At 34.8% G+C, this 25,780-nt stretch overlaps 1 protein-coding gene across 10 annotated transcripts in view; it reads right to left on the bottom strand.

The window, feature by feature from the left end:
- The window catches only part of SH3PXD2A (SH3 and PX domains 2A), a 227,394-nt gene that overhangs the window by 67,552 nt on the left and 134,062 nt on the right, over positions 1–25,780 (bottom strand). For 4 of the 10 annotated variants that reach the window (XM_026704720.2, XM_087932796.1, XM_026704724.2 and 1 more), the window contains one exon: positions 5,123–5,254. In XM_026704720.2, the coding sequence (XP_026560505.1) occupies positions 5,123–5,254 (132 nt within the window). Of the gene's footprint in view, positions 1–5,122; positions 5,255–5,581; positions 5,874–5,957; positions 5,976–21,532; positions 21,578–25,780 lie in introns of those variants that run through there. The other 6 variants (XM_026704719.2, XM_087932795.1, XM_026704723.2 and 3 more) reach the window with 4 other exon arrangements.

Here is a 25,780-nt window from a genome sequence, read left to right as displayed (position 1 = left end):
TTCCCACGTCATTGTAGTTGTGCTTTTAAAGTTGTAGCAACGTTTCAGCAGAATCTCATCTGCCATCATCAGGCTTCTGTATAGTGTTCATCAGATGAACTACAATGATGTGGGAAAATACCCGAACAAAGCTGAATGCCATACATGTAAGTACCCGCGAAAACTTAAGAAAATCTATCTATCTATCTATCTATCTATCTATCTATCTATCTATCTATCTATCTATCTATTTTCTTAAGTTTTCACGGGTACTTACATGTATGACATTCGGCTTTGCTCAGGTATTTTCCCACGTCATAGTAGCTGTGCTTTTAAAGTTGTACTTTAAAGAAGCCTGATGATGGCAGATGAGATTCTGCTGAAACGTCGCTACAACTTTAAAAGCACAGCTATGACATGGGAAAATACCCGAGCAAAGCGAATATATATATATATATATATATATATATATATATATATATATATATATACACACACACACACACACACACACACACACACATACATACACACACACACACATACATACACCCCCACCCCCACATTTTACAGCATATATTGAGCAATGGTTAATTTTTTTTTCTTTATCTTTATCATTGACGTGATCTGCCTTGTTACAATAACTCCTTCATTCTTTTAATGTTTGAATTTCTCTATATAGTTTATAATTAAATGCACGTCTTCTGTCATTTCCATAATTTATCCAAATATCAAATATTACCTTTTCCTTAACCAATCATACCAAATGTTCCATATTTCATAATAGTCACTATCTTGTTTATTTTTTAATAATTTGGTTATCCATCTCAGCACATTCATGTATTTTTTAAATTACCATATCCTCTGAAGGAATGAAAGACAATTTCCAGTTTTGTGCATAGGTTATTCTGGCCACAGTTTTGATGTGAAAAATTAAATATTGATATTTTTTCTCCATGTTTAAATCTATCATACTTAGCAGAAATGTTTCGGGTTCAAGTTTTAAATTTTGTTTTGTTATATTTAAAATCCGATTTCTAATATTTCTCCAAAACTTCTGAGCACATGGGCAAGTCCACCACATGTGAAAATATGTTCCTTGTATGTAGTTACATTTCCAACTGTTGGGTGGTAGGTTGGGGAACATCTTAGCCAGTCTCGCAGGAGGTAGGTGCCATGAACCATTTTATATAGGTTTTCTTTATACGAGACTGACATGGTTAATTTGTAATTTGTTTACCAGATGTGTTCCCACTTATCTAATTCAATACTATGACATATGTTTTTAGCCCAAATTATCATAGATTCTGTGACTGTTTCTTCTTTTAATTTGTAATCCAAAAGATATTTATATGTTTTACTAATTGTCTGAAACAGGAACAACAGTTTTGGCAAAATATTCATTTTTACTGTCGAAATATGTCCCAATAATGATAACTGCGGTTTGGCCGAATTATCTAAATCTTTAACTATTTGCATTATTAACTTATCATAGTTATCTTTTTTAATTGACGAACATCTAGCAGTCAACCAGATCCCTAAGAAACGAGCCGTATACTACTAAGAGAAATAGAAGAATATGGAAAGGTGGCAGGGTTAAAAATTAACAAAGAAAAAACAAGTGTTAACAAAAAACTGTACAAAGGAACAGAAGGAAGAACTAGCAAATAAATTAGGTATGCAGGTGGTAAATAAAGTAAAATACTCAGTTGGAGATTTTCTGAAGAAACCATTCAGAGCCCACCCACCAAGATTTTGTTAGCATTTCTATTATAAATTATTTCATAACTTGATAATTCTGGTGTAGATCCATGTAGATTTGGCAAAGTCACTGATTTCTCTCCATCTTTTTCTTTAAAAGTTTCAATTGTATATAATAAAAAGGCTGCAAAGTAGGGAAAACTGTTCTAAAAACATTTAAGAATTAAAAAGGAGCTTTTCAAATGATATTCAATATACAAAGCTCTCCACTCATTTGTCTCTGCAACTATCCCCCAGATGTAATTTTTGAGAAACCATATTGCCTTGAATAGAGAGGAGACAACAGTTCAGTAAACTGACACTTCCCTTGTCTTAACAGCAGACCCTCTTTTTCCCAATTGCAACCAGGATTGTTTTTCAGCTTTTTCTCAAGGAAATAGAAACAACTTCAGTTTAATCTCAAGAATGGAATGAAATGAAAAATAGGAGCAGAAACAGACTAGCCCAGACAGAGAACAGAGTTCAATCTTTCATGTAATTGGAAAGAAGTCTTATTTCAAAAACTAAAGCAAATCTCATCCTCAAGATATTTCTCATCTTGCCTCCTTAATCTTTTATTTTATTAATCTTTTATTAACCTCTTACATCTTTTATTTTGTAAATCTGAGGGCAAGACCCTATTGTTTAGGGATGGGGATGTAGACACAATAGGAGTTTCTTTGATTTTAGAGTGAAGTACAAAAGTTTTGAATTAAAAAGTATGCATAAGACTCCAAAGCAGAATCACACTATATGTCAAATGTGGCTATACACCTCTTAGATGTATATTATCAACTCTAAAGAAGCAACAACAAAAACAACAATGAATAACTTCAAACTTATTTTCTTTGTCTTTTAAGCAAAAGTACAGAACTAGTATGTACTCTTCGCAAAAAATGTTTCACAAAAGATACAGCAAATTATAAAAGATGCAACAGAAGTACTTAAATAACTGTTCGATGATGTTTAATTTCTTTTAGTCTGTGGCAAGATCATATGAGAATGCTGTAAATGCAGAAAAAAAATCTACACCCATTTTTTATCTCCCATAAGGAACTTACAAGTAATCATATATGTTTCAGCAACAGTAGTAGTACATCTATTGATTTATGGGAAATCACATAAGAAATTACACTGCTTTCAAAAGCCAGGCATGTGTATATACCACTAGAATTTAGGTAGCAAATTTCCAAGAAACAAACAATAAAAAATGGTATGTAAGCCTTTGTTTGGTTTAATACAGTATACCAAAAATGTTCAATTATTGCTCCCAAACCAAAGGAAAACAAAATTCCAACTCTATACTCTTCAATGACATTATTTCATCTTCCAAATTATTTTTAAAAGTGTGATTCTGAACTGCTAGGGTTCAAAACTCGGGTTGTGTTATTTCGAATTCTGGACCTCCCAATTCTTGTTATGTCTGAAGGTAAATAATCAATACAGGAAGGCAGAAGAGAAAAAGACAAGGAAGTTTCTGAAAATGCCCAGTTGGCTGCCAGATGTCCACTCTAATGGAATGCCTGTTGTTTTCCTGGCTATATTCATCTGCTCTTCATCATGAGTCCTTCCATGAATATCACATTATTCTCCTTCAATTTACTGTCCCACCCACTCAGCTGGCTCCCTGTCCTTCAATTGGTACCTAAATTATATACATGTAAAGAATTTCTATGTTTTCTCTTGCTTCTCTTTTTATATTTTTGTTTTTTTTTAATTATGACCAACCTTATCTCACTTTCACTTAAGCCTTTTTGACATGCTTTTCTCAGTGAATGGACTAGTGTTGATTTATCAATCTTAAATTCTTCTGTATCTTCTCACTACCTTTGAGCCACAAATCATAAATCTATTAGTTAAGAACTTATAAACTTCCTAGTCCTTTGATTCACAAGTAGTAATTGGAGCCATGGTTTTTTTCTGAAAATAGCTCCCCAAAATAATTAATTTAAATAATTATTTATTTCTATTTCAAAGCATTCCATATTCTTGACAAGAATTCCAGCTGAGAAATATTCTATGGGAATCTATCATTCCATGATATACTCCTGAACAAGGGGCACCTCAGAAGCCATAGTCCTATTTCTTTTCTTACTCCTGAAAGCTACGTATTCAGCTGACAGTCTCATTTAGCCTTTTCACAGTAATCCGATGAAAGAAAAAGTATAAGGCTATCCAATGTGTCTGCATTTACATCACATCATCCAATGAAAAGTATAGAAATAAGGGGTTCATGAACTTTTTGTCCATAATAAAGGATTCTCAAAGGATGATATAGAATATTTGGATCAGTGAAAATGCAATTTACCAGACATTCTATAACCACTTCAGTTTTTGTACTACTTCCATAAATAATAGAATTATTGGCATTCATGAACAGTTTATTTAAGTCTTTTGAGTATGTAGTTTTCTCAAGTGGCTAAGATTACGTTTCTTCATATGAAACTTAAGCTGAACCCACAAAATATAGGACAGCACCTTCAATCAAACTATGGTATAAATATATTCCAATTTAGAAAGATAATTGTAGAAGATTCTAAATTGTCTCATATAATGATCCAATCCCTTGGGGTTGTAAAAGCCACATGGAAAACTAAACACATGCCTACCCCCAAATCTATATATATATGGGTCTTATCTATTTTGAACTTTGATCAGATAGCATTATTCATCACAGAGTAGAAGGATGTGCTCTAATCAGACCTGTCTCTTGTTAAAATGATTCAATTTGAATTGTACTTAACATTAAAGATCAGTCTTCCCCAACTTGATGCTCTCCAGATGTTTGACCTGCAACTCCTATCACTGCTAAACAATATATCAAGTTGCTTTTTCAATTCATTCCGACATAAAATAATTATTTAATGAAGATAAATGCTCTTTGCTAATTAGTATACAGATTGTATTACTTTACTATGAATTATATTAAGAACATCACAATAAACAGCTCCTAAAAAGTATTTTAGATCTTTCATGTCACATAATCTATAACACTCCCCCCCCCCCAGCTCTGTGATTGACAAAGGTGGAGTTACCATGCAAAATTTTCACCCCTAGAGTGAATTGTTTTAAAGTAGTTCATACAATATATCTTTGAAAACAGTGGGAAGAAATAGAAATGGTGACATTTTCTCCAATAGAGCAACTATATAATACTAATAAATACTAATGGATTCTCTTCTTCCCCACATCCCCAAAGTTTTCCATTAAAGTACATCAAGTAATTAATGAAAAGCTGAGGAGAGGTTCTAAGAATAGAAAATCTGGCCGTAGCCCAAATCAAATGGTGCAGGAGAGAGAAATCTACATACAATGCAGAAAAATTCACAAGACTGATGAGACAATGGATAAGAGAGATGGTTAAGAAAGAGAAATAGGTATTTTCCAAAAAATAGCATCTTACCACTTTCATTCTTCTCTATTACATCCACCACTTCGCCGGCCTGCAGGCTGATCTCCGAGTTCTCCTGTTTCTCATAGTTAGATACCACCACATATTGCTCCAGGATCATAGGTTCAGAGCTAGCGTCAGCACCTGGAGAAGGGAAAAAGCAAGCTGTGAGCCAGCTTCCAGCCATGACTCCTTGAGAGTCACCTCTGTCCATCTGACTCAGGATAGGCTGACTTGTCACCAAGGCCAAGCCAATCAGAACAGAACTTTGGCTCACAGCGTATCCCCAAATGGCTGGCCATAAAGGAGTAGTTTCCTCTGGCCCACAGCTCAATAGAACAGAGGAACATTGGAGAGTGACTGAGGGAGGCACTAAAAACAAAGCAAAGCAAAACAAAAACCCACGCTCAAGTGTTTAACACAACAGCATAATGCAGACATTAAAATGCAGGATGGAGTTTGAAAATAAACCTCTTTCCAACATGGTTCCACACCATACTCATTCCCATTCAGAGAGAAAAATCCATCCCAATCACAGCCACCTTAAAAGGACAGAAAAAAAGGAAAGCCAGGGCTGCTCCGATAAAATGGGGTAAAAAAACAGAACAGTCTAGTCCGCAATTTCTTCCCCTTATAGACTGAGCTCCCGGTTGCTTTTTACGGAGGCTTGAGACAGGCAAAAGAGGGTTGTGGACGCCAATCATATTTGCCTCTCACTGCAGCCCTTAAATAGAAAACACATGAGCAATGTTGAAAAAGGGAGGAGGGAATGGAGGAAGGGAAGAGGGGAGGGTGCAATGGTCTGTTTACTTGAAACAGAAGAGTTATAGCACAGAATCCTGCTTACACAGCCCCTCTCCTGCTCCACTGTTCACCTTTTTCTAAACACAACTCAAAAGAAGTGTCCCTTTAAAGTAAACTGCACAGAAAATCTCTTGCTACAACTCTAGCATTGCAAAGTGCTGGCAAAACCTGCTCCCTTATTTTTCCACCACCTCCTCCCTACGTCTCCTTCTCTTTAATTCATTATTTTATTATGCATCATTTTTGCTACATTTTCCACAAGTTGATTATATGAAACAGAAATAATAAACATATTCTGCTACTATGGACAGTTTTTTTTTTTAAAAAAAATTGCTTTCCACAGCAAGTTGCAGCAGAAACATGCATGCCCTTTGCTCATCAGTCACTCAGAACATAAACAAGGGCTTAGCCCGCCCACTTATGAACACCCACAGGAAAATCGACTCTTATACACTGCCCTTTGGCGCCTGCAAGGAAGAAATATGTGCTACAAAAGCATTTTTTTAAAACCAGTAAGTTTTTCCCCCCTTTTGAACTCTTACCCCACTTCACAGCATACGGCATACTTAGGAATAAGCATACTTAGGAACAAAAGACTGAAAAACCCAAAAGAAGCCAAGAATTTATTTTTTAAAAAAAACTTGAAATACTTAAAGTTTGAGAGATGTTGACTAACATATTCTATGAATCTAATTGTGCATATCACCCTACCTACCCACCCAGTCCTACAGCACAATGGCATCCTTTTGTCCTTGTGTATTCTTGCCTACATATTCAAAGCCATGCTTCTGTATTTCATTTCCCCCCCCCCCACTTTCAAGCGTGGTACAGATGACCATATTTATATTACAGGTAGTCCTCAAATTACAACAGTTTATTTAGTGACCGTTTAACATCTGCAATTATTTCATTTAACAACTGTAGTGAGAAAGGTTGTAAAATGGGGCAAACCTCACTTAACAAAGATCTCACTTAGCAGCATAAATTTTGGGCTCAATTGTGGTCATATGTTGGGGACCACCTGCATTCATCTAAGGTAGCATTCCAACATGCAAGCAGATCCTGTTTTATAATCAATATTCCTGCATTTAGAGCTTGGTGTTGTTGTTTTTTAATTTTTATTTAAAGTATCACAACAGTAAAAGTGAAATCAGTGCTTTAATTATCTTATAAAACCTGTATTTTGAATGCTTCAGAGTTCTTTCAATGCCGAAACACAGAGAGTATAAAGTATGTGACATGGATTTTTCAAGTATTTATGGGTAGGGAATTATCCTACCCATAATTTTATCCCATCCATGAGATACTAACTAGAAATCTATCATCATTCCCATGAAGCACTCTATCCCTGATTACAAAGGGACATTAAAAGGCTCTTGAGGAAAAATAACCTGTCATTTGATGCCCTAGCTAGCAGATGCATTTTCTTCCAATTAAAAAATCCTTGGGGTGGAATTGTAGTGAAAAAAGAAACATATGCACAATGCCAGACAGCCACTTAGGAAGAATCTATTATAGGACATACATTAGAAAAACCTTGACACTCAGTGTTTATTACTGTACTGCAAACAGCTCTAATCTAAAACCATTCAAGCAAACTATAACAGTACTGTACTGGCCAGTAATGCTTCCCTTTCACAACTTTCACAGCCCAAGGTAGCCACAAGCATGCAACATACAAACACAGATTCTCCATAACACCCAAATGTCAACTCTCTTCTATACCTTCTATGCCTAATAATGTCATCAACAACCTCAAGGATATTTCAACATCATTCTATGTAAATGGGTTTACCTGTTATTAGGATGTCTCTTATCAACATTAGCTCATGAACAACCATTTAAAAAAAATGGGCAGGATTGCTTTGATTAAGATGAATATTCTGCCAAAATTTCTATATTTATTCCAGACAATTCCAATCAAACTAAATAAAAATTTTTTTATGGAACTAAACAAGATAACATTGAATTTCATTTGGCAGGGGAAAAAAGCTAGGATTAACGTAAAAGCCCTACAAGATTTGAAAAGCAGAGGAGGGTTAGCCTTTCCAAACTGGGAAATATACCATACGGCAGCCACCTTACTATGGATAAAGGATTGGGTAAACCTAACCAACAAAAGAACACTAGTATTAGAAGGCCACGATATGCAGAAAGGATGGCATGCCTTTCTGTGGGAATCAGGAAACCCAGGCAATCATATTTCCATAGGCATCTTATTAGGGACGCTTTATTAACTAATTGGAAAAAAGTACGTAAAAAACTTTATCTAAAAATACCGATTTGGCTGTCTCCAATGGAAGCGATAGTACACCCTAATAATTTGGATATAACCAAAATGATTAAGTATGAAAATTTATTAGACCTACAAGGAAAGTTAAAAACACGACAAGAATTACAAGAACGAGGATTTATAATTGATCAGTGGGTGTACCTTCAAATTCATAGTAAATACAAACAAGACATTAAAGAATTTGGAATCTACAATAAATTACAGACTCTAGACAAAATTCTATTAGGACCAAGTAAAAAAATATATCTAAATTTTACAAATATTTATTAGAAACAGAACTGGAACAAGAAATTGTCAAGGGAAATATGATTGCGTGGAGCAGAAATGTGGGTCGGAGCATTACCCTAGCAGAATGGGAAAAGGTCTGGAACAGGAACATTAAGATCACGAAATCAGCAGCTTATAAAGAAAACTTATATAAAATGTTTTATAGATGGCACCTGCCTCCTTCGAGATTGGCCAAGATGCACCCCAACACGAGCCCCAAGTGTTGGAAATGTCAAAACACAGAAGGTACCTTCTTCCACATGTGGTGGTCATGCAAGGAAACCCAGAAGTATTGGCAAAAATTAGGCACTGGCTAGAGGAAATAACCATGGAACAGATTGAGTACAAACCGGAGTCCTTCCTTCTAGGAATTTTTGATAAACGAATATCCAAAAAATCAAAGTATATTACAATCCATATCTTAACCGCGCCAGACTGGCATTTGCCCAGTGCTGGAAACTACCTTCCATCCCCACTGAACTTATGGTCATTCAGAAAATTTTACAATGTGCAGAAATGGACAATCTAACCCAAGCATTAAAAAATAAAGAATCTTCAATTTATTCTAGCAATTGGAATCCTTTGTATATTTGGCTTAATCAAAGATAGTTCACCGCTAAGAAGACTAAGGCCGACGATAGCTTTGAAGAAGAAAAGACCTTACTGACAGTCACAAAATATGGTTTTATTATAATTGTCTTTCCTACCTTTGTTTTCCCCACTTTTCCCCCTTCTCTTCCCTTTCCCTCTTTCCTCTCTCAAACTTTCCTTTCTTTCCCTCTTGGCTTACGCCAAGACTGGTGCGTCTCTTTGTTGTATATAATTTATAGCTGTGTTGTTGTCTTTTTTTAAAAAAAGTAAAATTAATAAAGTTTATTTAAAAAAAAAAATGGCTGGCTTCACCTATTGTTTTAATCACATTACTTAAACATGATACATTGAATTGATATAAACATGATAAACACAATAAACCTGAGGCAATGCTTGGATTCAAATAATACTCTAAATCAAAGCACACCCTTATAATGGCATAGTATACATATACTGTATTGAGAGCCACATTAAGGCATCAGTCTAAAACTAGGAAATTATGAATTCTGATCCTGTTCTTTGGCACAAGACAGCTGGGCGACTTTGAGCCAGTCACTTTTCCTGGGCCAAGGAAGCAGGTAATGGCAAATCACTTCCCCAAAAAACATTACCAAGGGAATTGCAGGAACTAGTCCAAGTAATTGCCAAGAGCTAGGTTAAAGACTCAAGTATGCTATAGTCATAATAGATACTGTATATAATTTTTGAAAACTCCAGTAAGACTTTTTAAACAATTGTGAGAATATCTAAGAAATTATATGGAGGTTTTTTTGACTGCATTACATATTCTGTTAAAAAACAGTATGGAATAGAACATGCACACAAAGGGAAGCAGAACTATATGATCAATCCCAAAAATATGAATATTGCAAATGTACAACATAGTCAAGGAGAAGTAGAAATAGCTTTGACAGAACCTGTGACTAGGAACAAAGTAGAGTAATCCATATATTATGACCATATGTTCCAAATATAACTAAATATTGATACATACTTAAATTTATCTATACTAAATATCATCTTTCTTAGCCAGGAAGATGAAAGACACAGGTTTATCTTAAAAAAATGCAAATTATTTTACTATACTATTTTTTTTCAAGGGTAAAAATAATTTATCTTCAAAATAAAAGGTATTCAGAAGTATTTGGAATAATAGCGACATTAAATTGTGATTTAATTATTACAAAATAAAAGGCTTCCTACCATCATTAATTACACCAATGAAATTAAAAAATCCCTTTCAGTAATCTTAAAGAGGAGAATAGCTATCTTTTCAGCCAGTGTTCCCTAAGTCATATTATGTTCACTCTTTTAAGAGATTATATTTATGAAATGGAAAGGTTTTTAAAACATAAGTTGCTCCACACACTCATTCAAACATCCTAAACACTCATCTATTTGAGTTCTTTCTTACACTTAGGGACAGATCATCAGGAAACATTGTGACTCCAAAATTCTCCCATTACATTAATGGTGAAAGGAGGGAGGTTATTTATTTAATTTTTTTTTGCCCTACTCATTAGCCTAAAAACACTTCCAGAGTAGCCTACAAAAATAAGTTGTTTTCTGCTCTCAGAACTGTAATATTAAAGAAGGGCAATAATGATAATGGTAACTTTGGAAGCAGTAGCTATATTAATGGAAAAACTAAAAGATTGTGTGCTGTTATCCGGTTTTAAAATTAATAATCAAAAAGTGAAGATGTTAACAATATGAAAATGAGAATTTATATAAAAATGGTTTTAAGATTGTGAAAAAAGTGAACTATGTATGTATTACCATGAGTCTTTAATTGTACATTGTATGATAATAATTATGTTAAGACATGAAATGAAACCAGGAAGGAATGTTAATATAGGAGAAATTACAACTGATGTTGTTGGGGAGAATTTCTGTGAAAAAGTCACTTTTGCCAAGAATGATGTTTTTAAATGATATCTATTATGACAACTGGGGTATCTTTTAAGCAATGGCAGAAAGTTATATCCAATATACAGTATATGGCAAGGAGGGAAAATCCAAGAGTTACATATAAAATACTTAAGTTGCAAAGGAACGGAAATTGGCAACACTTGATTTGAAACAGCATTTTGCAGCCTGCTACTCAGTCTAAATAAAAGAGTGGGTTTTGCTGATAAATAAGAGAATTTTAGAATTAGAATAAAATGGATCTGCGATTCAGATGGCATGGTTTTCTATGTTACAAGCAAAGTTAAGTAAGGTGCATGAAGATTTTCAGAATCATAATATTAGAAATGCTATATTGAGACTATGGAATAAAGGTATAAGATATAAAGCCAGATTTACCTGAAAATACCTGTATGTGTCTTGGAGCAAGAAATATTTTATAGGAAGGAAACAGTAAGTAAAGAAAAATGGTTAACTTTTCAGAAGTTGTTAGAATGGAAAAATGGGTAATATAAGATGAAATCAAAAAAGAATTGCTTGCAGCGGGATTTAGTTTTTGAACTTATTGTAATATACAATACAAATAAAAATAAAATTCAGAAGGACAGGAGAAAGAAGTATAAGAAAGGAAAATTAAAAAAGCAGTAACTCCTATTTTCAATGCAATAAAATATAAGATACAGTTACAATCTCAACTGTTTGCTTTACATTTCTGATATATACAAACCATTTCTATAACAACAAAGTTAATCTAATATCAAACCTAAGATCAAATATTCATTTGTGTGTTGTGTGTGTTTCAAGCATAAAGTCCAAAAGCAGTTTCCAAGAAGAAACAAAATGGAAAAGTTAGTTCTTCTCTCTAATTAAAATATATAGCGTTGCCATTTCCATCACTTTTTCCATCAATTTTTCCAAATTCTGAAATCTATTAATGTGGTCTGGGGGATTTACTTTCCAATGGTTTGGGCATAGTTAAGACAAAAAAAAAAAAAGATACTGTAAATAATAGGATATTTGGAATTGAAAAGCAGAAGACAGAATGTGACTACATACAAACATGTAATTGCTAAAATGTATAAACTTTTATTGAAATTTGAAATGGAAGAACAAATGAAAGAATGTAATAAAATGGGATTAGACACAATATACTGACAAAACAGTGTGAAAATGTGTGGTTGAAAGGACTGAAATTTACTTTAGAACTTAAAAGAGAATCCAGTGTTTATGATGTTTGGATGATTTGTACAAAGTGATGTACCACGGGTTTAGGATTTCAGAGAAATTGTCTAGAATGAATAAAGTACTTCAAATTTATGCTGGAAATGTGCATAACATAAATGGTTCATTTTATCATGCCTAATATACTTGTAAAAAGCCAGAAATTTCTGAGTTCAAATACATATAACGATACATAGAATTTTATAGATCAACATTCAGCTGAAATCAGAAATTTTCTTGTTGGGATTAATGGACAGTCAATTAGAAAAAAGCCATAGAAGATAATTGTTGATGTAATTCCCTGTTAGGAAAATGAGTGCACACAGGGAGACATAGTGAGAGTGATGTTGAATAACACACAACCAGCACACAGATACACTGAATAGTAAAATGTAGGTTTTACTTCCAGTAAATACATAACTTCCATTCGGATTCTGCTTGGTACATTCTTAAAATACACACTATATTCTTAAAAAAAAAAGATTATAAATATACATAGTTAAAACGACACATTCCATTCCAATTCAATTCTATCATTAATGTTAATATTCATTAAAATCTTAACTTCTTTAATATTACTTTTCAATTAAATATCATACTTCTATGGGAACAGTTATAAGCTTTCCATAATTAATTCCCCCCCTCCTCTTCACTTATATTTTATAGAACATTAACTAATTAAAGTGTTCCTGTCCCTTCCTAATTCAATTCTCTCATTTATTTTATTTCATTTATTTTATTAACAAACATTTCACTAGATTACAGTAACTATTTTATCCCTCATTTTAATCATACATTGTTTCCAATTTTCTAAAATTATTTCTATTACTAATATAACAACACAATCTTATGTACCTTTACAGAATCCCTTTTTCAGTTAAATTTTTTCCTTATCCATAGCTTCCTGCCAAGCAACCTGATCCTTAGCAGGACACAGTTTCAGGTCATTATAGTTACCAGGAACTGTATTCACTTGGCATACAACACTAGCCTGATATCTATCGGGTGGTCATGTTACTCGGGTTGAACGTCTAGGTAATACAGGGCTTACTGGTGGATTCTCCTGTTCCACCTGCTTCTGTTCTTCTACCTCCTCCTGTGCTTGTTCTCCTACTTCCTCCTGTGCCTGTTCTTCCTCTTTAATGGCTACTGATGGTTTAATTATTTCATCTTTAGGGACTACTTGGGTGTCAATTACAACATCATTGTTGTATTCCTGTTCCAGTTTATTCCACCCAACGTGCTCAAGAAATTTAGCGCTAGCGCTACAGTAAATGTTAGCTGTACCTTGATCCCAAAATCTAAATGATCTATGGTTGGCCTCGTAACTATGAAAAATAATCTCCTAGCTCCATGTTGCCCTTTCAGTCTTACTTGTGAGGGAATATGCACCCATGCTGGAGTTCCAAATGTATGTAGATAACTTAAATTTGGTTTTCTGCCATGCCACCGAGTGAATGGCAATTCTCCAGTTGTTGTATTCACTACATTGTTCAACACATGGTTGCTACACATTATGGCTTCACCCCACAGTGATTCAGGCAAACCTGAATTAGATAACATAGTGTGAGCCATGGCTTGTAATGTTTGCCCTTTTCATTCTACAAATGAGTTATGTTGTGGCCTGTAAGGTGCAGAACGTTTATGCTCGACACCAGCCAATTTTAACATAGTTTGGAATCTATTGTTAATAAACTCAGTCCCATTATCGGTAACTAAAGTAATTACCCTATGTTTCATTTTTCTCTCTGCAAACCTTAGCCAATTAAAGAAATGTTGGAATGTTTCTGTTTTGTTTTTCATTAGATAGCAGAAACTGTACCGTAAAGATCCATTATACTCAAAACATAGCAGGCACCTCCCAAACTGGGTTTCTTAGGACCAATTATGTCAGCAAACACAACCTCTAAAGGTTTTTTGGTCTTAAACCCATTCAGTCTGTTTGCTGGAGTAACCTTGCTTTTTTCCTGACTACAGGCATTACAATTTAAATACTTGCTACATGGTTTTAATTTTACTCCCTCTGACAATTCAACAGTTTGTTTGAGCATTTTGAAATTAATGTCCCCCAGACATCTATGCAGTAAATGTATACATTCGTCATGTGACTTAACATTATTATAAACCGAGTTAGCCATCTGCAACTGGTCATCATGTATCACATATAAATCATTCTCTAAAGTAGCAGTAACACTTTTACCCTCTTTCTCTATTATACAGTTATCTTCCCTAAAGGTTACTACATAATCAATATTAACTAAAGCCTTTACTGATAACAAATTAAATTTCAGTTTAGGTACATATAACATCTAGCCCTTCTGCATATTGATATCCACCAATCTTATTTCTGTTTTCCATGGCCTCGTTTATGAGCAGAACTCTAAGCTGCAACAAATGCTTCAATGGAGACTTCAAGTTGGTAACAGCAATGCCTCAAATCCATGGTTAAATATTAATAGCTATCTATTACGGCTGTTTCGAGCATCAGAAAGAATTGCACATAAAGTATATCAGCCCAAATGAAGAACCTTGCTTGAAAGCAACTACATACTTTGTAAGTCTTATGCAGCTGCCTTTGATTGTCTGTTCATGTGCATGCACATACATGCTTCCTACTGGGATTACCAGCAAAGCAAAGAAACTGTTCGTGCATTTACATATAGAGACTTTCTAAAGCACCCTTCAAGTGTCCTAAAGACATGGCTGTTTTAATGCTTCAAAGACAGCTTTCTCACTTGCACTTCCACATGACCAAAGTGCCTCTTTTGCATTTTTTGCACAGCTCTGGTTTTGCAGATATTCTGTGGTCATGCAACATCTGATCTGCCTTCTGTACATATCTTCAAATAAAATCTAGTCATGGCCACAATTTGCTAGAATACCAGCCACTACCAGACCGATTTTTTACAGTATGTTTGCTAATCTTAAAAAATAATCCAGACAAGACAAAGTTGAGACAAAGGAAAGGGTGAAGTCAGACTTCTTTCCCCAACCACCTCAATTTTGTGGAAAATTGGCTCAAGCTCTACAGAATTTAATCAACTGCATTGCAAGTTTTTTTTAAAGCAACAGCATTCCACATACAGATTTGTGAAACCATTTGGAAGTTATCCAAGAAACTGCCAGCAAAGTTCTCCAGCAATCGAAAAGCACCTAAGTACTTTGCCATTTGATCCATTTCAACTGGCTATAACAATTGTAGATTTTTTAGCTTCTTTAGAGCTTGATTATTTGAGAGAAGGAAAGTCAAAAGACATTTCTATGAAGCATAAGTTTGGCTTACAGAAGTTAAAAAGAATAAAACAATTAGACCAGGTGTTCCCTCTTCAGTTCAATCCAGAGCAAAATTATGCAGTTTGGCAGCTACACAACTCTTCAATCATTTTTACAGAGTCCACAAATATTGGTCCATTTGTTTAATCCTAGGTTTAGTTATTTATTCTTCTCTACAATTGCTTCACTATTTAGCAAACTGCAGACAAAGAGATATAACGCAAAAGTACAGAGGATATATACAAAGGAACAGTATTTGCTAATCAATATTTCCACACACCCCCATACATTAGTATTACAGGAAAAAACATGAATAGAGCCAGAATTCCAGTTTAAAAGCCAAAAATCGCCTTTCATAAGCTGCACCTCACTTCTACCCATGCTTAGAGTAACTAAACTGAGTCAGGAATTAAAATGGTACAAAGGGAGTCAAAGGGAAAGACAGACTGGTTATGCAGGTTGCAGGGGAAACAGATTATGAGTACCTTTTCAATTAACAATTGCAATATTAAACCCATTGTTATTTTTAAAAAGATTATATCAGATGGTTCCGATTTTTGCTACCATAGACAAATAGAGTCTTCCTCTTGCAAAGTTTAGCTTAATGTAAGGCAATCAAATAGCCAAGCTCCTTTCTGAAAGCAGCTGAAAGTGAGCTTTTCTGAAGGGCATCTGGCCCATCACATTTTAGTATCTTGGGGGTGGTTTATGGATTCCTGATTGCTGGTGTTTCTTACGTTTTACAAGTGTATATTGTATGTTTTAATTTTGCCCTAAACTTGAATAATTTATTACTTCATATCTGTGAACTGTTGGAAGTCCTTTGAGATTATGTAATAAATAATAAAATCAGCTAGCACTGATGAAGTTACCTAGTTTGTAATGAAATATCTGCAAGAAAACAACAAAGCTCAGGGAACATCAAGGAGTCCAAAATAAAATAAATAAGGAATAATTTTGAATAATGCAGAAGAAAGTAAGAAATTCTTCAATGCATACATAATACAAGTCTTAACTTCCCAAGTAACGTATATCTACATACATTATTTGTATACAGTATTACAAAAATATAAATCTGCCATATTTTAGAATGTAATCTGGTGGTTGTGGGGAGGAATCAAGATTATACTATTTGGACAATACGGATATACTCAATGTCTCTATGTTAAATAAACACACTCAATTTTGTATGGACCAATTTAGGTCTTATTGTTCACCAAATTAATTCAATGTGTGCTACAAACCTACATATCAGAAAGTGGGGAGAATGTAAGATGAAAAAAATGGCATAAAGAACCAATTATGATCTATCAACATTAAAAACAGAAGAAGAATAAAGCTGATGTATTTTTCCTGGAAAATAATTTCTCCCATATTTCAAAAATGTATTATAAAGGAGTTTTTGTGGAGAAATATTTCAGTGGATTTTGCTGAAGATTCAACTGCTTAAAGTTGTCCCAAACATCTAGCCAGCTAAAATTGAGCAGGACCAAAAAATAATTTTAGTTAAACTTCTGCACATTTGAGAAGAAGAATATCAGTACCTTAGTCTGTGAATTTCTGACTTAAGTTGTATAGATGTCTCCCCATCAATACATAGAGAAAAGGTGGGTTACAAATTAGGTGTGTTTTAAAAGTGGAAACAAAGTGTAAGAATAAAGGGATAATCTTCCCAATACCGGGAAGTAAGAAATAGAATCCTTTCAAGGTCTGTTTTGGAATTGGTGTTTTTTGACTCATTTATAAATTGCATTGATTTAAGGATCAGCAGTGAGTTAGCCAAGTTTATAAAGAGCAGAATGCTAAAAATCAAAAATGATTGTGAAGAGTTCCAGAAGCATCTGCTTTGGCTAGGTGAATGGTTATTTAAAACAGGTGCAGAGTGCAGAGGGCACTCTGCAGTTCTTGGCACCCCTAAAATGGCCATATTACACCATTGATCCACAAGCTGCACTGGCTGCTGGTTGGCTTCTGGTTGCAATTCAATGTATTGGTTATTACCTTTAAAGCCTTGCATTGCATAGGTTGCCAGAATCCTGACAGAACTGTGTCATACTGCTTTCCCCACCTGTGCCGGCAGAGCAGATATGCTGCGGGCCCCATCAGTCAAGGAATTCCAGCTGGCAGGATCCAGGAGAAGGGCCTTTTCTTCTGTAGGGGCCTGAAGACCTGACTCTGCCAGACAACTTGGGCCCCAATGGGGAACCATCACATTGGAGGTGGTTGATGAATTAAGAGGCAATCCCTGCCCCCATGTACACTCTTTCCCCCATCTTTTAACTATAATTCTATTCTTGATTGTAATTTACAAATATTTATATTTTATAATTTTAATGCTTTTAATGCTATAAGCCACTCATAGTCACTTTGAAATAAGACACATGGCAAATAAATTTAGTAAGTAAATAAAAAGGCAAATACAGATTTATTTAAATAAATGTGAAATGATGCACATTGAAGTAAACCACTCAACTTCATTTATATACTGATTATATTTGGCTCTCTATAACTAATAAGTAAAATGTTCCTTGGATCATATGGATAAGACAATGAAGATGTCTTTTTTATTAAAACTTTTAAACAAGAAGATAAAAACTTATTGCTCTTCAATAAAAACAACAGACAAATGGCCAGATGTTTGAGACAACTAAGCAGTTGAATCTTCAGTAAAACAATTCTTTTTAAGGAATAGCCAGGATTGCATGGAACAGTTTTATGATGCAAAGATCAACCCCTGGCCTAGTCAGTGTCAAATATACTCCCAATAGTTACAGAAGTGGTTACAAAAGTTGGTTGTTGGTTGGGGAAGGAGTAAGTACAGAAGAATCAGAAGGAGAATTAAGCAGAAAGTGAATCTAGGAAGGACAGACAAAACCTGCAAGGCCATAAAAAAGTCTGCTTATTAGCAGTTTTATAAGTGAAATTGTCTGGTTTGATAATGTAAGCATTTTTATTTATAGCCATCCACATTTGTGTACAAATAAACAACTACAGAAATGGAAATAAACAAATATGTCTTTTTATAATAAATTTCTCAATTATGTACTTTGCTGAAGACTAATGTATATCATATGTATGTGAAAGGAAGACTACTTTACTTTTAGAAGCCCCTGGAAAAGTAAGATAAAAAATATGTGGAAGGCTAAACTTCTCTATCTTATCAATCTAGTGTTGCCTATACTAGTCAGAGATTTCCTCCAGCAGCTTTTGAGGAGAAGTGTCTTTGTATATGCATGTGGGTGCACGTAGGTGGATATGCCAGAAACAACACACCAAAAACAATAGGACCAAGGCAAAATATTACTAGTACTAGTAGAATTAAAAACTAGTGATTTACTTTTAACTCTATATCAGCCTCTATATAACCTATAGCAACCATTCTCTGTCTCAACTGCACGTAAAGCACTTTCAGAATGAGATATATTCTCCTCCCTTCTACACCTCAAAGCAGCAAAACATGAGGGGAATAAAGAAGAATAGTGGTAGGGTGAGGGTAAGGTAGCTGCAATGAGAAGGGAAAGGAAGTGTATAGCAGGGCAAAATTGCATGAAAATGAGATAGGCACAATGTAACTCAATAGTGGTAGAAAGTAAAGAAAAACAAACCCTTTTTCTTCTTTTCATATAATGGGACAAATGTAGCAAGTAGACAACCCGTTCCAGGAACATTTTAATCTTCAAAGACATCAACATATTTCAGCAGAGAGATTGTCATTTGTACCTCCAATCATTCGTATATTTTCCACAACATGAAAATCTTTTCATTCTCTGTTCAGTTGAATATTTAGGAGAAATGAGAGGTGGGGTCAAGGGAGAGGGAGACAAGTGTTGAGCAACAATCAGAGAGAAAGCATACAGGATGTAAGAGGAATAATTGGGAAATAATAGATGGTAGCTAAGCTATTAACTAGTCTGTTCATTAATTTAAGGAGGAAAAGTCCAGTGAGGGGAGGAAAAACTCTTTATATGCAAGAAGTTTCTGTATACAAGTAGTTTCTGTGTTTCGCAAGCCCCAATTTATATAAACTCAAATTTACATTTTCATAGGGTGCAAAAATGTGACTGCCATTTGCAGATGGACATGATTTGATACATGGAAGAATGTGTACGAATTCCTGCAACAGAATTCTTGTTACCTGGGACTGCCTGTATTTGATACTAAGAAACACTGGATAGGGTTGGGAAAATGAGCAAGTCCTAGCACAGCCTAAACTGAAATATTAAGCAATAACAATTTTACAAGAAGAAAATGAATCATTTGATAATATTATAAATAACATTGGAGTCAACATAGCAGATCACTTTGTTCCTGACTAAAGAACATTATTAGAATTTGTTCAACATATTCCAGTTACTACATCTTGATTCAGAGAAGTAGTCTTCCAAATTATAAATTATTTATTTCATTTCCCTCCCCCCTAATTTTCAGCTGTGTATTTTGCAAAATTATACAACTTTATTTTATTTGTGTGATCTAGAGATACAAGTGGCATTCAGCCATGCAAGGCTGAGCAATAAGAGTTCTGTAGTTGCTTTAGAGTTGGTGAAACAATTTGCCTGGAATAATCTCTAGAGATAGACTCAATAATTAACACTAGTATTACTAAACTTTGCACAGACAATGGAAGAGTTCTTGTCCTTTTATGATTGTAAAACAGGGGTCCCCAAACGTGACCACTTTAAGACTTGTGGACTTCAATTCCCAGAATTCTCCAACCAGCCATAGCTCAAGTCTTGTCCTCAAGTCTTAAAGTCACTAAGTTTGGAGACCTCTGTTGTAAAGGAATGGAACTAAGCACTGGCTGGAAAAACAAGCTCTTTCTCTTGCCAGTGCAAATTGTTCTCTTCCCCAATTCTCCTATACTTCTAAAACTGTAGCGACTTGTCCAGGAAATTGCCAGGAGTCAACAATGACTTGAAGATGTGTATGTGCACAAACAGGGTCTTAATTTCCCTTACAATGAAGAATTCTAGCATTTGTCTCCTCTTCTCCATGTTTCTGCTATTTTCATTTTGTCTACTAAGTCTTCCCTATTAGTTACAATCAAGTCAAGGGTAGCTGATTCTGTGTGCCTTCTTTACTATCTGAAGAAAATTTTGAAGTCAAGTCATGTGATTTCTTAAAAGTACCATGCTTGGCAGAATTGCCTCCTAACATATATTGCAATAATTCATAGCTCCAATTACAACCATTTTATATATTTTTAAAAGATCTGCTATTTTCTTTTCTTTTTTAAATTAGCTACATGTTCCTTTGGCTATGTGATTGGCAGTGGACAGTTTCCAGCAAATGTTTCACAAGAAGGTGTATTTAAAAACAACACAGTACAATTATTGGTTTTCACAGTCACCTTTATATAAAAGAGAGGTTATTATGATAATAATTTTCCATGTCTATAACAAAGATTAAACAGGAAAAACAAATATCTGTTTCTTCTGCTGTATGTTTAGTGAATTTAAGAAATCCCCACTTTTAGTTTTAAAGGCAGACTACAAGTAACCCTCGACTTACAACACAATTGAGCCCAAAATATCTGTTGCTAAGCAAGACAGTTGTTCAGTGAGTTTTGCCCCATTTTACAACTCTTCTTGCCATAGTTGTAAAATGACTTGCAGTTGTTAAGTAAGTAACACAGGTGTTAAGTGAATTTGGTTCCCCATTGACTGTGCTTGTCAGAAGGGTCCAAAAAGTGATCATACAACCCAGGGACACTGCAACTATCATAAATACATGTGACTTGCGAAGCATCCAAATTTTGATCATGTGACCATAGGGTACTACAATGGTTGTATGTGTGAAAATGGTCATAAGTCAGTTTTTTTCAGTGTTGTAACTTCAAATGGTCACTATAAGAATGGTTGTAAGTCAAGGACTATCTGTAGTATTTTCCTTATTATGATTGTAACTACTGTTAGGCAAACACAGCTAATGATGATTATTAAATGTAATGCCTACATATAATCTTGCTAGAATGTACCTACAACCATCACTTAATTTTCTTTTGCGTCGTTGTAACATTCCCAGAAAGAGCAAACACAATTTTACACACAAAAATAATGCAATACCTGCTATAGCCTTCTTTGGAGAATCAGATAGGCTTGACATCCAAACTTCAGAGCCAAGAAAAGAAGCAGCAGAGAAACAAGAAAAGCAAAAGAGGGATTAGAGATAGAGAGAAGCTGTTTTGTAACCATGCAAATAAAGAATAGTTTTAATTCTACATTTATTTGAACACATACAGAGAAATTGTCTGCATTAAACTCCCAGGAGGCAAACAATAAAATACATTGCTAAAGGAGAACATCAGATGATACAAAGGTGTTCTCATGGTAGTTTTGCAAACAACAGATGTGTTTATTTTGTATAAGCCTTAGATATTTCTCTTAGTCAGAAGGTTTGCCTTACAACAATGAAATCATTCACATTTGTGGCAATACCTTGAAACCGTTCAGACTGCCATTTTTATAAAGTAAAGCCTGGGTGTTTTACCACAAGGCCAGACATTTATTCTGTTTTACAACAAGAACAGACACTAATCCATGAGTTTAGTGAATCATTTCAACCCACTTCATCGTAAACTAATGCTAGAGCTGTCAATTTATACAGCAGTTCTGAAAGAATTGAGTGATTTTATTTTGAGATAATTGGAAATATCAAGATTTTATTTCTATTTATTTAACAAAGAATCACCTGACAATGAGATGGGTGGCATAGGCTCTCAGAACCACAAAGTCTAAAAAAAAAAAAAATCATTTTTGCAACTTTACTAACAAAACTTGATATATATGACTTTCCACTTCAATTTATTGATGAAATCTAGCTATCATACAGTAGATAAAATGCTGAAAAATCTATATAGCTATAAGTACACAATTTATAATCTACATATGGTCCATAAGGACATCTTGATGTGGCTCTTAAAGGACCTCATCAAATCTCTGCCTAGTCTCCATGCCAGCTTTTTTGGGTGGTGGAATAGCAGTACAAATAGAAAAGTAATAATGCAACTTTTAACTATTATGTTAGCATGTATGGTTTGAAAATTGAGCTGTGAAGAAATCACATATAACTTCTACAGACATTTCCAGAGTCTTCAAAGCATAAATCACTTGTAGTAACATGATTCAAACTAATGCCACACAGGGCCTTTCTGGCAAGTGCAAAGCAGGACTCAAGTAGGAATCATGAACTCCATTAGAAGGATTCCCTTTCAGTGCTTCATTTCTGGTGGAACAGAAATATCACAATCCTGTTTTTCAGAATTTCCATCTTCCAAGCAACCAAAAACCTTACTAAAAGGACTGAACATTTCCCCAAGTACATGTTTTTTTTAAAAAAACCTTTGAACTTCTTTGGTTAAGAATTATAGAACTGAAACATTCTGTCTAGAGTAGTGATGGCAACACTATGACACATGTGTCAAATGTCACATGCCACATTTTTGATGACACAGCAGTGTTTATAAATGTCTGACAATTATTCTCAAAATAATGTTCCATTCTTGTGTGTGGTGGGTTTTTTTTTTTTTTTTTTTTTTGAGGCTGTGGTGACCACGCAAAAATGGGATATACTCTCCCACAGCCTCTGGACCATCTGCAAACCACATGAGAGTACCAGGCTTTCTGGAGGCCTCCTGAGCCTCCAAAAATTACATGAGAATGGGAAGGGCCTTCATGAGGTTTTCAAAGGCTGCAGAAGCTGAGGAAAGGCATTCTCTGAAGCAACTTCAAGAACAAAGGCCTCACCAGACTTAGAGTAGTCCCAGTAGGTCATCAGGGCCAGCCAATAGATAAGCCACTGTCTGAAGATAAGAAGCAGGTGGCAGGTCCTTCAGAGCACTGGGCTGTGATGCCAAGGCTCATACCTTGGGGAATAGTGTGAGGGGGCCTTTTTGAGTGGCAGAAGTGGTGCTAGGGCTGCAGTGTGGCCTAGATGCAAGGTGGTTGTTGTTTGGCTTTTGTGTGTGTGTTGGCGGGGTGGGGGGAGCATGGTAGCATTTTCTGAATACAGTCCCTAATACAGAAGAATGTATCTTTTTTCAGTCCAAGAATCATACTTGGTCTTTGATTGCAGATCAGAGGCCACATTTCCAAAATTGTAAAAGACCAGAATAAGATTAAATCTAATTAAATTTATAATTTATTTACGCTAAAATACAATTACATACAATTATACGATATACTTTCTATGTGTTAGATCATTTTCCCCTTCTGTCTCCTTAAAAATTAGAAAGAAATTTTTGGAAGTTTCTGAAAACCACACTTAAAACTTGAGTGCTGCATGTAATCTTATGTTCATAGGTTGCAAACATTTTTGTTATAAGGTGTTCTTGGTTTAATTTGCACTCCTCAAATAAAGTATAACCTAAAGGAATCTAATCAGGTGCTTCATCATTCAATATGTTCTCTTTGATCTTGTCCTGAGTAGGAGTTAGTATTGCTTCTACAACCATGTCTTAACAGCCATTTAAGAAATTATCTATCATCCATCCATCCTTTCTTCCATCCATCTCCTTCATAGACGGGTTATTATAAGGTGAAATAATGCACTTTTTTCTTGGAAATTACTGGTTTGCTCACAAAATTGAGTATTTAGTTAAAAGACAAATTTTTGAACAGACATCTATTCCACTGGAAAGCTTTGACCATACTCTTAGATGTACAAAGCTAGACTTGGAAGGAATTCATGAAGAGCAGTTAAAACACTAAACCCAACAGCACATTCTGTGTTGTGCTTTTGGGATTTGTCTGGATAAAGAGAAACTGGGGTGACAATATAATGAAATAAAGCCACAAAATAATTGCAAGGGGGGGGGGTGGAATTCAGTACTCTCCACCTACCCCTAACAGAGTTTGTATTACCTCTGCCAAAACAATAATGAAAAAACCAAAAAACTGGCACTGATGAAAAATATCTGAAATAAGAAAATGCCTAAGGCTTTGGCTATATTGGAACCATATGCTCTTGCAGTGGCACAACATGTAGTTTTTAAAATAGTATGCAACTGACCTACTTCAGACAGAGAATTTAGAGAAGAAGAAAAGGAAACTTTTAACCTTGAACTGCATTTTGCAAGAACAGCTGAAGTGTAAACAAGTTTTTCACACAATTGCCATTTAATCAGATTGCCCTGAATGCTAACTAGTTGTAAATTTTTAAATGAAGCATCTTTCTCCTTTTGCATATGCTCCATCAATAGTAACTGAAGCAAAACAATACAAACAGCTCCCAACACAAGACATTAGGAACTGAGAAGTGAGTATCTGGCAGAATACATTGTAGATTTCCAGTGAAAAGATACATTTGCTTCTGGTAAATTTAGCAGCCCATCTCCCCTCCCCAAACTCATCTGATAGCACTACCAGAAACAAGAGTTAAAAAAATAAGAGTGCTTCTGAAGAGGGAAGACAGCTCGTACATTTCAGCTTGAAGCATCTGTTTAACATTACTTCAAAGGATTTCGTTTTTTAAAAATAGCATGACAATCATACATATTCTAATTGTTCTGAATCCCTAAAACAGAGATGGGCACCCTGCAGGTAGCACTCTGCTTATTTCATTGGAATAGAAAGAACCCAGGAGGAGAAGTGGAAGAATAGTTTCAGAACTTGCTAAAAGTAATTTGTTATTTTCTTAGCAGCCTGCTGGTCAGAAAAGGAAGAGAATACAGAGAGCTACAAGGAAGGAAAGGACGAGAAAGAATGATGAAATATGATCTGCAATGATACAAATTCTGTGATCCATGGCTTTGCAACACAATTGCGAAAAAAACTGAGTTTCTGCTGTAATATCATGAGATGTTGAATCACTTTCATGTCATTTATTTTTTTTATTTTGCCTTTATTATAGTTTATAATAATTCAAAGTAGTGAACATACTTAATACTTCTTTTTTCTCCTATTTTCCCAACAATCTTGTGAGATAACTTGGGCAGAGTGACTGACCCAAAATCCCCCAACCAGCTTTCATGCCTAAAGTAGGATAAGAATTCACAGCTTCTTGATTTCTAGACAAGCACCTTAACCACTAGACCAAACTGGTCTAGTTTTGCAGTTTATACTGTGAACAGTTTATATAGTGTTATTTAATAATGGATGATCATGAAAAGAATGAAATGAAAATGAAGCCACCATTCAACAATTAGCCCAAAAGGGACTTGACTTCTTTACTTAGGTTCTAATCTGGATTTAAAAAAACACACACACACACACACACACAGAGAGAGAGAGAGAGAGAGAGAGAGAGAGAGAGAGAGAGAGAGAGAGAGAGAGAGAGAGTTTGAAAATATTTGCATTTTGTATTTATGTGACTGA

This window comes from Pseudonaja textilis, chromosome 4 (assembly GCF_049901715.1).
Source record: "Pseudonaja textilis isolate UNSWEBS1 chromosome 4, rPseTex1.2, whole genome shotgun sequence".
NCBI classification, from domain to species: domain Eukaryota; kingdom Metazoa; phylum Chordata; class Lepidosauria; order Squamata; family Elapidae; genus Pseudonaja; species Pseudonaja textilis.
Note: the sequence above shows the minus strand (reverse complement) of the source record. Positions and strands in the feature narration are given on the sequence as shown.